The sequence below is a fragment of the Chelonoidis abingdonii genome, chromosome 3, assembly GCF_003597395.2.
Source record: "Chelonoidis abingdonii isolate Lonesome George chromosome 3, CheloAbing_2.0, whole genome shotgun sequence".
In the NCBI taxonomy this organism is placed as follows: domain Eukaryota; kingdom Metazoa; phylum Chordata; order Testudines; family Testudinidae; genus Chelonoidis; species Chelonoidis abingdonii.
Window position 1 is genome coordinate 58,158,078 of NC_133771.1, and position 16,425 is coordinate 58,174,502.

The window sequence follows — 16,425 nt, forward strand, 5'->3', positions numbered from 1 at the left end:
GGAAGGGGAATCCCCTTCATCTGACTCAGAAGTGACATTTTATATCTCTCAGCCTCAGAGCAGAATCTGCCAGTCCCCACCTAGATCTCCTTCTCCACATTCCCTCATGACCCCACATGTAGCTTCTGGGAACATGGCCAGGAGCAACTAACTGCATGTGCCCTGCCCTGCAGCCCTTTTCATGAGCCTGCCAGGCCCTGGTTGGCTGCTCATCACAGCCCCTCTCCTATTGGCTGCTTTCTCCACAGCCTCCGTAGGGCTCCATTAACCCCTTACAGGACAGTGTGGGGCGGTCACCTCATCACACTCCCAAAATCATGATCACGTACTCCACCAGAGCCTGCAATTCCTCCATTTAATTGTATAGATGCTCCATGGTTAGACATTAGAGAGCAGTCTTGCTCAAAAGAAGTTCAAGAGATCCTCCTAAATAGTAGAAAGCCTTTTACTAGGACTACTTACCTCTCTCTAAGTGGAGGTTTTTTTCCAACAGGTCTCTCCATTACAGAGTATCTCCTTCCGATTCCTCCATTTAACACATACTAGATTATTTACTGGGCCTGAAACCTCCAAGGTTAAGCTGTTAATTTTCTGTCAAGGTACATCTGGCAGCTGTTCCAACCTTCCACCCTGATCTGATTTTTTTTTTTCTAATGACATCTCCATAAGGTTTTTGAAAGGTCTAGTCAAACTGTATCATCAGGTGCAAGACCCTGTTCTCCCAGGAGGTCTAAACTTAATGTTGTCAAGATTTATGGGTCCCCATCTGAGCCTTTGGCTACTTACTTTCTACTATCAGTGAAGGTGGCATTTTTGGTTCCCATTACCTCGGCCACAAGAGAAGAACAGCTGTGTACCTTAATGTCTGGGCCTCCCTATATGGTCTTTTTAAGGACAAGGTTTACCTGCATCCTCCTCTGAAGTTTGTCACAAAGGTGGTGTCCTCTTTCCATATCAACCAGTCAATGTACTTACCTGTATTCTACCCACAGCCACATTCAAATAGGGAAGAGGAATGTATGCACACTCTGGACGTCAGAAGAGCTATGGCATTCTACCTGGACAGAAGTCCTCCCAACTGTTTGTAGCTCTGGCAGACAGAATAAAAGGACAATAAGCCTCCACTCAGAAAATTTCTTCTTCGATAGCCTCTTGTATATGCATGTGCTGTGACCTGGCTAATGTAAACCTGCCAAGCAGAGCCACAGCTCATTCAGTGAGATCACAATCAATCCACCTCCGCGCCTTTTTCTAGCACACGTTCCAGTTGTGGACATGTGTAGAGCGGTAAACTCATCCTCAGTCCACACGTTTGCATACCATTATACTGTCGTTAGGAGTAGTGACGATGGTAGGGTTGGACAAGTTCTACAATCTTTATTGAAATAAACTCTGAGTTTCATAGCTTGTGAGTCATCAAGAGTGGAATGCACATGTGCAATGACTCGAAGAAGAAAAAACTTATTAACCTGTTAAATAACTGTTGTTCTTTGAGATGTGTTACACAAATCCATTTCACAAACTGCCCTCCTACGCTGAAGTTCCAGCAGAAAGAAACTAGGGAGACCTGGGGGCAGCTCTGACCTTTATACGTGTACACAGTGGTGCACAGTAGCAGAGGCTCTTGAGTCACCCAAAGGGTACCACAGAGGAAAAAGGTTTCCAGCAGGAGGACACACAGGAGGACACACAGACAAAAGGAGTGGAATGGACGTGTATAACACATCTTGAAGAACAACAGTTACTGAACAGGTCAGTAACCTCTTTTTCTATAATCCATTTTGCCTTTCTACTTTACTAAACTTTACTATTACTGTTGGGGGAGGGATAGCTCTGTGGTTTGAGCATTGTCCTGTTAAACCCAGCATTGTGAGTTCAATCCTCCAGGGGGCCACCAATCCTTATATAGTGCGACTTCTAACCAGTCCCTTACTCCTCTCTCCCATCCCTCAAATTCTCTAATCTTCCTTTACTCCTCCCCCAGTCTGAGTTCATTTCATTGAATTTTATCAAAATTAGTTAGTACATCATTGTACTTTTTTGCCTTAACATCCAGTGAATGTAAAATATTATATATGTATTATATATTATATACGCCAAAACTTAACTATGTAAGTCCTCGGTTTTGCAAAATGACTGAGCTTTGTTCATTTCTGTAGATTGTGATTGTATCATTGTGTTTGGTTTTGCTACTACAGCATCAGAGGTCTTAATTAGTTTTAATTTTGATATGGTAAAATATAAAATTTGCATTAGTTTGCTGGGGAGTGCCAGCACTGTCCATTGTATCTGTCTTGTTTCTAAATTAGTCTATTTACCTTGTTAAATAGCAAGATAACTTTTGTCATAGCAAACCTTTTAACCTTGTTTGTTTGTTTGTTTGTTTTTGTTTTAAAGGTAATAGTGCCGATCTGAGATTAGTGAAGACTTACATTGAGCTTGGACTACCCGGAGGACGAATAGATTTTCTTATGTCTGAAAGGAACCAGGTATTTGTAAACAACAAAAGGATTTTCACACAATAAATTAAATAGTATACATTTTTAAAAAATAACATTTTCTTAGTTACCATTATTATTGTATTGTAATGAATTTAGACCCTGATTGTGCAGAAGTATCCATATATACAGACTGCTTAGCCATTTCAGATAACTACTGTAATTGGGGAGACTCAGTGGTCATAAAATGGTCCATGCAAGTGAATCCCTTTGCAGAATCTGAGGTTTAATTTTATTATACACTAAAGCAATTATACAAACTGGCATGACCTTGAAATTAAATATATATTATAATTTATACATATATAAATTAATACAACTCTACAGAGCTTTCAGAGGTACAGTAATATAATCTGGAATCCTCTCTTCTTCTCAGCATAATAACCAATTAAATCTAGAACACCCCTAATTTTTCCCCATCCTAGCTGACAGGAGTGAAGCCCAGGGTGGGAAGAAAGAAGAGCTAATGTTTCATGGATCAGAATCTGAGAACCACAAAATAGTCAGCCTTTTTTTTTTTTTTTTTTTGTCATTGCATTGCAATATTGGCATTATGATGATAAATCAGTAGCAATTACCAATCTTAAATTTCTTTGATTTTTTTAGAATAGTTTTCAAATGACTTTAGCTTGAAAAAAAATATAGCTGACATTTTAATATGATTTTTATCCAGTTACGGTACATGTTCTAGATGTACTTCAGATAGCCAGTTATTAATGGATGTAAGGTGAAACAACTCGTATGATCTCAGTCTACAGCCACTGTAACTTGTTGTTATTAATTAGTGTAGAGAAGGAGCCCTAGACTGAAATAAGGGCCCTCTTTTCACACTTTGAAATAGGAGAAAGCTGCATGTAGTAAATTCTAATATTGCATACAGTAAATTGCTTCATATTATCATTTAAGATACAGTGTGGCTTAATTTGGGGTATGTGGTTTGTCTTTTCTCTGTCCAGCTGATGAGAACTGTGCATATGTGATAGAGGTTAGACTAACGGTACTGTTAATATTAGTTTTGGTGCTTTTTAGAGCAAAGTACTTATCATAAAATTATGTACAGACAGTTTATTCCCTCCTCCCAAAAAAACCCACCCAGAGAGTGCGCCAATGTTGTGTTCTGATATCAGAGTTAGTAAGCATGTTTTTATAGGTGGGTTTAGTTGTTGTATATTTGATTAATAAGAATTTATACTGAATGTAAAATAACTCACTGTATTTGGAACATATGTAATTATTTTTCCTTTCTACAGAATGATACCTTTGCTGATTTTGATTCCATGACTGATCGCCTTTTAGATGAAATAATACAATATATTCAAATTTACAACCTAACAATTTCAAAAATCAGGTAATACCTGTATTTTATATTACTTTATTTCTATAAAATATATAATACCCACTAGAAAGTACATGATTAGTTGTCCTAAACTATCATGCAATTACTTGATATTCAAGTACAAACAAGAGGAAGTTGGGGGAAAATGAAGGTAAGAGAAAATTAGATGATGTGAGCCTCTAAATGAAAAACAAAAGAAGTTTTAATACACAATATTAAAGCTATATATAGTATTATGGCTGCAGGTTACTGACTTTAAAAATGTAACAGTTTACAACATCTTAAAAGGAAAATTTCTTCATCAGTAACTGAAGTTCTCATAATATAATATATTAACTTTTAGATCTACACTGTGGGAATTAGTGTGATGGGCTCTGCAATCCTAGAACCATTTAAAGTATTTAAGTATTTAAAGACCATTTTAAGGTCTTATGGTTAGGATTTAGACAGCATTGCAAGCTGTTGCATTATAGGCATTGTGGGCTGATTGTAATGTGTTCTGGGCCCTTCTGGATTATTGCCTTCAGTAACCTGTCTGAGAACATCAAGGAGGAGATATGTCATGCAGAGGATCTTATTTCCTAGATGGACGCCATACCATACCATCAATTCTTGTTAACTCACAATACTCATGGAGGCACCAGTTGCCAGCTCCATATTTAAAGTTGTGTTGTGGTTTGCACTTTAAGAAAGAATCCATGCTTTTTATTATGAATTAACAATTCAAAACTATTGTTTTAGGCTCTCTGCAAGCTCAGACAGACATTGCTGCATTGGTTACACTTGGGTCATGTTTTGAAGTTTTTCTTAATAACAGTAACAGCTGGCTAATATTTTTAATGAAAGTTGAGAGAGAACAACTGAGTCTGTCCACACTCCAATCTTTGGGAAATGCTGCTCCTCTGCCTTTTCTAAGGCCCAATCTTCTAAGACTTTTGAGGAGATTGAAGGAAACCATAGCAGCTCAGTTTCTAGAGGGGTTTCATCTTTAGGCAAAGACAACTTCCTTAAGGTATCATAGGAACTATACCCAGCATCAGATGGAAACATCCAGCCGGAGTATCTTTTGTACAGCAAAAAAAAAAAAAAAAAAGTGGCCTCATTCTGCCTGTTAACTTAAAGGGGTACAGCACAAGGAGAAAATCTCTTCATTTCCAGGTTCTCCAGGACTGCTTCATCCTCTAGAACAGTGGTCTCCAAAGTTTTTTGATCGCGTACTCCTATCAGTAAAAAATTTGTGAGCACGCACCCCCTGCTGCGCCGGCTCTACCATTTTTGCCAAAGCAAAAAAAAAAAGGTGCTCGGACTCCCGCCCGAACTGACAAAGCAAAAAAAAAGAAAGCCGCTCCTCCTGCCGCGTACCCCCAAGGATCCTCTTGCGCGCAGCCCACTTTGGAGACCACTGCTCTAGAAAGTAGCAGTTTTGATAACTCAGTAAAGAGCCCATTCCCAGTCCATGCACAGGCTCTTATCCTTGTTCCATTCTTCTTCTGCATCATTTCACAAACATAGGAAGTGATCTGTCTCCATCCAGTTTCTGCATCGGATATGAGTTTCATCTGTATCAAACTATGTACTTTTCATTTGTTTTCACAAAGCCACATAGCATCCTTGGGGAAATTAGAATGCATAAGCCATGTGTCTGGAACCTGGAGTAACTGTTTAGAAGGACCCAAAACCTTTTAGATGCTCATTTCCATTCATTCATTCTTTGAGGGAAAAGTCCAAAGGGGAAGTGATCTGTTCAGAGAGTCCTAATGGCTAAAATTCAGTATCCAGGCCTCTTATGAGCAGATAAGAGTTCAGCACCAGAAATACCTTTAAGTCCCTTTCCACCAAGGTAGTAGATATCTCCATGATTTATCTGTGTAATGTATCTAACTGAAATTAGTGAGGGGTCCTTTCTGTATTTAATTCACATATTTAAACAACAGTGTTTTTTTACTCTAGAACTATCTGAGTACCTGAATAGATAGAAGCCCATTACATGCTTGTTTCAGTAGGGCACTACTTCAATTTGTATTTAGTTAACCATTCAGCTCTCATCCTCTAGAGTTCTTTTTGTTAATGTGAGTGCCTCTTGGAGACAGTTGCATGAGGAAGAAAGAAAAAATATGTATTAACCCAGTAATTAGAGTTCTCTGAATATAGTGCCTTGCAAATCAACACTGAACCATCATTCTTCTCCACTTCTCTTGGAGTTTGAAATGATTTAAATGAAAGAAAGAGCAGCTCAAGACATTTACAGGAACAGGCTTTTTAGAATGGTAATTACTGCCTAATTCCTGTGCACCCCCTAATGACTAAACTGGTTTAGAATGGTTTTCAGGATCACAAGGGCATGGCTTACAACTCCTACATGAGGATCTGCACAACCAATTATATGAGAGAATAGCAGACTTTAATTCTTTCATAATTACTAAAAGTCCTTTCCAGTCCTACATTTCTATGATTCTGTTATTGTTCAGTTAATACATAGATGGACTGACATCAAATACCATGGGGAGCAGGGAGAGTAAGGTGCCATCCACTGAGACAGCATTTTAAAAGGTTATCTTTTGGAAAGCATACTATGTTAAACGCTGTAGAGCCAGCAAGTCAAAATATATTACACACTACAAAACCCTTAACAGAAATAACCCTTCTGTAGGATATTATGTCTGGCAGCGACTTATATAAGGACTCCTAGAACTCCTGTGTTCAAATTACACAAATGTATAGTTCTTAATTTTAGTCTTCTATAATTTTGTCCTTGTGAAAAGTGCTGGATAGGCATCTCTGAAGACTGTCCCTTATTCATGTAGAGAGCTAATGCATGATGAACAGTGGCAGTACAATGTTAATACTGCCACACTATGCTACCAGTTAGTACACCACGCTATAATATCAGTATAGCTTGTCAAACTGATGGTATCTACCTGAAGTGTGGGAGGCTAGTTTATTTTCTGCATTCATTTAATTTTTGGCTTATCTCCTGAGACTGCTTTCAAGGGTGCCAGTTGTGGTGTTTTTATAATATAGACATATGTCCTCTATGATTGAGTTGACATTTGATTTCTTTCACACACAAGTTGACAAAAAATTAGCTTGGCAGCAAAATTTATTACCAATCTGGGATGGAGTTTGAATGGTGATCAATAGAAGAGAAGGTTATATATCCTTTTAACAATACTCATAGGGGAACAAAAACATTTAGAATGAATACATTTTAGGAGTCAACTAATGCACCTGCTTTTTTCTCTAAATACAGACAAAAAGAGCAAGGCAACACTAAGTCAATACATTTTGAAAAGCTGCATATCCTCAGTGGACTGCTTAGAAAGATTTGCAAAACAGAATAGTGAATTAATGGAAAAGTGCAGCTCCAGCTCCATTAATATACTAAGTATAATACATGACTGAGGCAGTAAGTTTGGCAAAGGCTCAGGGAAGGCCTGGATTCCATAATGTCCCTTTTTTCCCCTTTGAACTGTGTAACTCAATGTTTTTCAGAGACTTTGCTGAGGTTGAAGAATTTCTGCTGGTCTACCAGAGGCCAGTGCTTATTAAGCCCTGTCTAGACTGGAAAAATAGGTTGTGTTTTAAAAATGTTAGCTAATGCATCATAACTAAAATGTTTAAACACTGGTTTAGACAGGTTTTAATATCTTTAAGTTGTTTTATTTCTGTCTACATCAATGTTTAAAATACATTAGTTACATTTTTTGATATGACCCATTTTTGTAGTAGACGGAGCCCTAGAAATACCCATATTAATCCCTGCTATTGTCTCTGCCAAGGGAGGGTTGAAAATGCCCACATTAATCCCAGATAGTGCCACTGAAAAGCAGTGAAGGTGCCAAAATAAGTTACTAAAACTTGTGGTAACTTAGCTGTTACTTTTTTCAGAAATTTTCTGTAACAAAATTTGCTACCTGGCTCATCACGTCATAATATTACTAACACTCTCAGTGCAAGTTTTTGTACTTTTTGTGGTACAGGAGGGCTTACTATGCATTTTGTAGCATAACTTGAAATTTGTTCTAAATACAATATGAAGCTGTACCTTTAGATTCAATTGAGCACTAATAAAACACATTTTCTCCTGTGAAGTGAGAGAAGTATTCCAGACAGTGATCTACTTTCTCAACTATGATCTCACTTTGCTACCCTCAAACAAAATTCACCTGTTATCCACTCCAAAACTTGGTACAGCTCCACAACAACTACTACCTCCATTTTGCTAAATTGTTCTATTATGAATTTCATTGCTCACCTTCATTATTGTAGCTATGTCCTTTTGTGGGTTCACAGCATCACTTATACAAAGCTCCTGTCCAAAATATGGCCACGTGGCTTATCGCTTCTACATGCAAACATAATTGCATAGATAAAAGAATCCTTCTGACTCCCTTCAACTTATGTATCTGCTTCCAAAAATCTCTTCTTATTCAACATCCTTTATGTTTATACTGCTATCTACTGTCATGATTTTTATATTAGTATAATATTAAGTATCCCAGGGCTTGTGTGTGTGCTGTGGCAGTAATGCAAGTTCAAAAGACAATAGTGTCTCAATCCTTTTGGGAGTGTGATATTCATTTATCAGGAAACTGTACGAACGTACACTGAGACTTTCGCATATTAGTATGGAATAGTGAGGTTGTACTGTGTTTCGTTTTATAATATAGAATTGATCTAGATTGGAATACATGTTTGTAGTTTTTATTATTTGGTGTATGGTACAATATGTCCATATTACTATTTTCCAATGAATAAGTGAAAAGTTGTGCTCAGAATGCTTTGTAATATTTCCACCTACTGTTCAAGATTTCATACTACTATCCCTTACTGTAGGGATATCATGGCATGCTATAGCTATTTTCATTCATGATCTGCATGTGTGGGGTGGATTTATATAGCATACACTTTCAAAAAGAACCTTTGTGCTCAGAATCTCTTTGTGAGAACATTCTCACCATTTTTTTGTTAGAAGGTGATATTAAAGATTTACTTATATAGTGTGTTGTTCACATAAACCTTTCAGTTTGAACAGCATAAATTCCAGGAAGTTGGTTATTTGCTCATTCAAGTCTCTTTGCTAATTGGAAATGAAAGTGATGGGATTCTGATGTACAATAAAACAGTTCATTCCAAATCCTTTTGTTTGTATTGCTAGTGATTTGTTTTTAGGAGAAAAGTGATTTACTTAGTGCAGTTGCAGGAATTTATGATGAAGTTCACTGTCCCCTGAAAGTTGCTTTTAACCATAGTGTAGAAGGAGAAAGACTAGCATTGTCTTTTTTTTCCCTATAGTGGTTACAGATTAATCCTATGCAAACAGTTGTATATAGTTATACTGTAGGCTAGTTTCATAGTTAATGTAAATTTATTCAGGTAGCTGTATTTTTAGAGCCTTTGTTTTTAGATTCTCAGGTACATTCTATTGCACCAACTTGATCCAGACAGTTTTGGTTCCCAGAATTACTAAGGTTGTCCTTTTGTACCCTGATATCACTGACTGTTGCATTAGATCAATATTTTAGGATGGCGGAAAACCTTACATAGAGATCTACAAACATGACATCTCGCTGCTTGGATGCTTGCTGCTTAACTGATGTGGAAAAGTCATTTTCCGTGGACGCCCAGAAGATCTTAGTTAATAGTAGTATAATGAAGCTTCTGATCCACACTGGCATACAAGAGGTTAATAGGACTCTAGGAAGACTGTGCAGGAAGCAGTCAATAGGAAAGGGGCTGCGAGGAGCAGCCAATCTAGGCCCATCAGTGACCCACATAAGAAGAGCTGCAGGGCAGAGCAGGGTCAGTTATTTCTGGAGCTCAAGGAGGGAGGACTGGATGCCTTGCAGGTGGATGGAAGCTAGCACACTGGACAGAGCAGTGCTGAGCTAGAACAGGAAGCAAGAAAGCTGTCTGGCTTCTAGGACTGGCATGCTGAAGTTCTGAGCTGAGGGCAAAGAAGGTGCTGGGGCTATGAGGAAGTGGCCCAGGGAAATGCACTGAGGAGTTGGAGGGGACACGTGGCTGCCATCTTACAAAGTCTCTGGGCTGAGACTTGGAGTAGTGGGCAGGCGTAGGTTCCCCCCACTCGCCACTGGGGAAGTGGCTGGACTGTTGACTGCAGAGCCCCAGAATGGGGAAGCACAGATCGTGACATGGCCGAAGGGCTGTGTCATGAAGAGGACGCAACAGTCCGTGGAGTGACATGAGTCCAGGAGCAGACATGATGGCAGGCAAGGCACCATCAGAAGAGGGCATACCGACCTGTGGAGCTAATCCCCATGATGGCTAGCAGAAGGGCCAGCGTGGTGAATGGAGCCCCATCACAAGTAGAAAGGACTTTACAAAATCTACATATGATGCCAGATGATAGTGATTTGCTTTTGGGCACAGCAGCATCTTGTCTCACTTTTTTCTACAGACAGCCCATTTATGTTGTACTATCTGCTATATCTAAGGTTAGCTGGCCTCTCCAATACTATAAGACTTCATTTAGTGGTTATATTGGCTTCCCATTCCCAAGTTCAAAACTATAAGGTCTGTTCCTATCCAATGGTGTCTTAAGTTTTTTTAAGGGTTAGTACAAGTATCTCCTTCATGGGATTTGCATTTGGTACACGCTGCTTTAATGAAACCACTGTTTTAGTCATTAGCCACGTATTCTCTGCTTCATCTCTATGAGCAGTCCATTTCCAGTTGCTGTTTCTTTGGCCTGCAAAGTGGGGGGAAATTCAGACTTGAATGTCAGGTCCACTTTATAGAGCTTTTCGTAGAGACATGGTATCAATTCAATCTCACCCTACTTTTATTTCTAAAATTGTCTTTGATTTCCACACTAATCAAGCAGCTTGTTTACCTATATATTTTCCAAAACCCCACATGAATGATGTGAAAAAAGTCTACATTCCTTACTTGTTCCTGCATCGTTATCTTTTTATTTAAACAAAACCAAAACCCTCAGAGTTTAATCCAGATTGTTCGAGGTCTATGCTGGAAGAGTTATTTCCGGTTACATTACTTTCTCTTATTGGAATGCTAAATGTAATCCTTCTGGTCTGATAAAAGTTCACTCCACTGGAGCTCAGACTGCGTCTGTGACTTCTCTTAAAAATACTCCTAATGTAGAGATTTCTTAAGGCTGCCACTTGGAGTTGAGTCCATACGTTTACAAAGCACTTGATGTTTCATTTGCCAAGCCAGTCCTTCAATCTTTACCTTTCTGAGACTCCAGTATCCCACTTCCTTTATGTTTCTACGGTTGGGAGTCTCCAAGAGTGGAATACATATTGATAGTCACTAAAAAAAAAAAAAGAAAAAGAAAAAAGTTACTTCCCTTACAGTAAGTGATGTTTCTCAAGATAAGTAACTTCTTTTATCTTTTTGGCAGCAACTTTGGATATTCATTTCCTGAACATGGCTAGAAGTTGTGCTGGCTTATTTGTATGCTTCACCTAACATATCATAGGGGGAGTGGAAACTGTCTCAAATCTTTATTATTCAGAAAGTCAATAAAGCAAGGCTGTGTCGTCTTCTCCAAACACTCTACTGTTGTCTTAATGCGACTGTATAGAAGGTTACAGCGTTTTTTCCCTTACAACTTGAATTGGAAAACACAGTCCTAACTCAATGCCACTATATTCTCTAGTATAGACCTCAGAACTGCAGTAGAAAAAATGATCTAAAATGATATAAAGATCTGTCAAACTCTGTTCTGGTAAAAAACAAAAATCCTGATTTTAACAAAATTTCATCCCTTTAAAATGTGAGCTGCTCTGTATAGAAATGCACTGTTAGGGTAGAGTGAAGGGGATTGATTGATTGAACTGTTTGCACATCTATACCTTAAGATATTTGAATTTGCTTTAAGTTTAACCTTAACTCTGAATTTCCTGGGTTATGATTCTTGTTTTGGAGATAATTACAACATCCATGCAGTTTTTGTAGACTAAATTACTTATAAGTATTCTCAGCCTTAACTCCATTTTAACATAGTTTTTGTTTAGGAATACAGTAGTAAAATGAGAAGGATGGATGGCCTTGTTGTTCAGGCAGTAGACAGGAATTCAAGAGATCTGTGTTTAGTTCCTGGTTCCGTCTCAGTCTTCCTGTGGTCTTTGGGCAAGTCTTTTCATTTTTCCATGCATTAGTTTCCCTCTCTTCCACATTTTCTCTGTCTTCGCTATTTAGGCTACTAGCAATGGTTAAAGAATATTTAGATAAGTTAGATGTATTCAAGTCCTGATGAAATTCATCCTAGGATACTTAGGGAACTAGCTGAAACAATCTCAGAACCATTAGCAATTATCTCTGAGAACTCCTAGGGGATGAGTGAGGTCCCAGAAGACTTTAGAAGGGCAAACATAGTACCTGTCATTAAAAAGGGGAACAGAGAGGACCCTGGGAATGATAGACTAGTCAGCCTGTCAAGGCTGATTCCCCACTCTGGCACTTCGAGTGCAGAAGGTAGGGGCCTGCAAGGATTTTAAATATTAATACTGACCACTTCAGGCTGGTATTAAACTCCCACAGTCACAGCTTCTCTCTGACCTTGGATGGGTAGATGCTGCCACCACCCAAGTGTAAACCCTCACCCTCCCTTTTGAGAACCCAAGAAGGAACAGTTGGGAATTCCTTTCTGTGTGATGTCCTCATGCCCTCTCCCCCCCCACCCCCACCCCCGGGAAAGAGCTGAGGGGAAAAACAAAGGAAATCAGCTGTTGCCACCAGCTAATTAAACAACATATGCACAAACCTCTTAGGGACACAAAAATCCAATCCTCTTATTAAAAAAGGTAAATTTTATCAAACCCTACAAAAAGAAAACACATTTGAAAGTTAGGCCTTTTGCTAAATCTTAAAAAATCAATTACAAAAATTAAGCATCAAGATAGCTCTCTTAAGGTTTAGCTTAAAGGTTACAAGCAAAACAAAATCATCTGGGGTTAGCACAAAGGAGTCCATAAGCCAATAAGAAATAAAAGAAATAACCCTAATCGCGTCTTCCTAGACATTCCCTGATTCACTTACATATCTGGGATTTCAGATAAGTAGATTTGAGGGATGAATTAATGCTTTTTCATACCTGGTTTTAAAGCTGCTTACAGGTTCCTGCACTGTGTCTCCGCTCTCCGGAAAACAAAAACAACAGACTAAAGGGGAGTCTTGTTTCAATTTTTAAAGTTCTAGCCTTCCCATTGGCTTTTTTGGTCAGTGCCCACTCCCTTCTTTTTACCTATGGGCTTTTTTTTTTTTTTTACCGTTTACAGGTAAAGCAAGTAGAGAACAGCTACTAACTGGGATTTTATAGCTAACTGGCTGGCTGGGTCTCCATAAAAGGGAGCTATGCCCCCCCTTCATTTATCACACTGTCTAATTCCAATTCCTGGAAAGATACTAGAACAAATTCTGAAACAATCCATTTGTAAGAACTTGGAGGATAATAGGGTTATAAGGAATAGCCAAAATGGATTTTTCAAGACCAAATCATGCCAAACCAACCTAATTTCCTATTTTGGAAGTGATAACGGGCTAGTGGATGTAAAGGAAGCAGACAATGCAATGTGTCTTGATTTTAGTAAAGCTTTTGACACAGTGCCCTGTCAGGATTCCTTCCCCACTCTGAACTCTGGGGTACAGATATGGGAACCCGCATGAAAGACCTCCTAAGCTTATTTCTACCAGATTAGGTTAAAACTTCCCCCAGGCACAAACCCTTTCCTTGTCCTTGGATGGTATTACTGCCACCACCATGTGATTTAGACAAAGATTTAGGAAAAGGACCACTTGGAGTTCCTATTTCCCCAAAATATCCATCCAACCCCCTTCACCCCCTTTCCTGGGGAGACTTGAGAATAATATACCAACCAATTGCCTTTAATAAAAGTACAGATCAGACCCAGTTCAGACATGTCCACAAAGAAAAAAGTAAAAGAAGCACCTCTATAAAATCAGGATGGAAGGTAAAAAGATTTAAAACACAGAGGATTCCCCTCTAGGCTCAACTTCAAAGTTACAAAAACAGGAATAAACCCCCCTCTTAGCATAGGGAAAATTCACAAGCTAAAATAAAAGATAATCTAACACATTTCCTTGCCTTTACTTACAATTTCTGTAATATTAGATGTATTATGTCAAAGTATCTTTTCAAGAGATGATTTACCTGCTTGGTCTCTCTCTATCCAGAGGGAACAACAAAGAGAGCACAACCCCCTCCACCCGATTTGAAAGTATCGTCTTTTCCCATTGGTCCTTCTGGTCAGATGCCAACTAGGTTAATTGAACTGTTTAAGCCTTTACCAGTAAAATGATTCTGTACCTCTGGCCAGGAAGAATTTTATGTTACGGCACACATAAAGGTTGTTACCCTTCTCTTTATGACATCTCCCATGACATTCTCATGAGCAAATACAGAAATGTGGTCCAAATGAAATTGCTGAAAGGTGGATGCACAACTCTTTGAAAGACCATACCAAAGAGTAGTTATTAGTGGTTTGCTGTCAAACTGGGAGAATGTATCTAGTGGCGTTCTGCAGGGATCAGTCCTCTGTCTGGTACTATTCAGTATTATCATTAGTCACGTGGATAATAAAGTGGAGAGTATGCTTATAAAATTTTCAGATAACACTAAGCTTGGAGGGGTTGCAAGGACTTTGGAGGACAGGATTAGAATAAAAAAAGCCCTTGACAAATTGGAGAATTGGTCTGAATTCAGCAAGATGAAATTCAATAAAGACAAGTGCAAATACTTCATTTAGGAAGGAAAAATCATATGCTTAACTATAAAATGGGTAATAACTGCCTAAGTGTTAGTACTGTTGAAAAAGAACTAAGGATTATAGTCGATCAGAAATTGATTGGGTTAACAAAGTGATGCAATGGCAAAAAAGACCAGTATCATTCTGGAATGCATTAAGAGGAGTGTCATATCTAATATAGGGGCGGCAGTTGTCTCCCTTTACTTGGCACTGGGTAGGCCTCAGCTGGAATCTATGTTTAATTCTGGGCTCCACACTTCAGGAAAGATGTGGACAAATTGGAGAGATTCCATAGGACAGCAACAAAAATGATAAAAGGTTTAGAAAACCTGACCTTTGAGGAAAAGTTAAAAAAAACTGAACATGTTTAATCGTGAGAAAAGAAGACTGAGGGAGGACCTGATAAGTCTTCAAATAAATTAAGGGCTATTATAAAGAGAATGGTGAGCAACCATTCTCCATGTCCACTCAAGGAAATATAGGAAGTAACAGGCTTAATCTGCAGCAGGCAAGATTTAGGTTAGATATTAGCAGGGGTCTGCGCAGAAATTTAAATTTTGCTGCTTTTGGAGCCGCCCTGGCCACGGAGCCAGAGGAATTCTGTGCTCCTACTGATTATTGGGGAAACTCAGGCTTCTGCTTTCCCCTCTTTGTGCACACCCCTGGATATTAGGAAAAGCTTCCAAACTATAAGGATAGTTAAGCTCTGGAATATGTTTCCGGTGGGGGTTGTTGATTTCCCATCATAGGAAGTTTTAAAAAACAGGTTGGACAAATAGCTGTCAGATATGGTCTAGGTTTACTTGGTCCTGCAATAGTACGTGGCTGGACTTTATGACTTCTCAGGGTCCCTTCCAACTCCACATTTCTGTGACTGTTAAGATCAGTACTTGACACAGTGGGCCATGATCTCATGGAATCTGTAGGCACTTATTGTAACTATGAATTCAGTGGTAAAAAACTGTTAATGCAGAATTAAAGTTGCTTGGTGTTACGTCCTCCCCTTGCAGAACACTGAGTTGAGCAAAACTCACAACTTTTGAAAACCAGGAAATGCACAGTTAAGATTGCCCATGCACCCTCAACTCTGTCCTCTCTCAGCAAAGCCCCAATATGCCTTGTTAATATACATACCTTTACTCTGCCAACCCCACAGTTGTTGAAATGTACAAGCTCTTCACATCCTTTTACAACCCATTCACTCTCACCCACAGCACAACTGGCTGCTGAGCTCTGTGCCTTTATACTCACACACAACTATTTCAAATTTGATGACAATATATATCTCCAGATCAGTGGGCACTCTATACCCCACAATCACATACAGCCCCCTCTAAAACCCGTCCAACGCATCATCAGGGATCTACACCCATCCTGGACAATGATCTCCACATTTCACAGCCTTGGTGGCAGGCCAGTCCTGCCACAGACCACCTGCCAACCTGAAACGTGATTCTCACCAGCAACTGCACACCCACACATAGTAACTCTAGCTTAGGAACCAATCCATGCAAACAAACCTCAATGCCAACTCTGCCACATATCTACCCCGCGACACCATTACAGGACCTAACCAGATCAGCCACACCATCACGGTTCATTCACCTGCCGTCACCAATGTCATATCGCACATATATGCCAGCAATGCCCTCTGCTGTGTACATCGGCCAAACTGGACAGGTCTCTACGGAAAGGGTAATGGAGACAAATCAGATATTAGGAATGGCAATATACAAAACCTGTAGGAGAGCACTTACCTTCCCTGGCCACACTTAGCAGACCTTAAGTGGCCATTCCTGCAGCAAAAAACTTCAGACCAGACTTAAGAGAAACTGCT

The 16,425-nt window shown here is 39.2% G+C and overlaps 1 protein-coding gene across 1 annotated transcript in view; it reads left to right on the forward strand.

Annotated features, from left to right (window-relative positions):
- Positions 1 to 16,425, forward strand: part of FAM135A (family with sequence similarity 135 member A) — a 142,826-nt gene that overhangs the window by 108,065 nt on the left and 18,336 nt on the right. Inside the window, 2 exon segments of the mRNA XM_075063752.1 lie at positions 2,398 to 2,489; positions 3,749 to 3,846. Coding sequence (XP_074919853.1) covers positions 2,398 to 2,489; positions 3,749 to 3,846 — 190 coding nt within the window.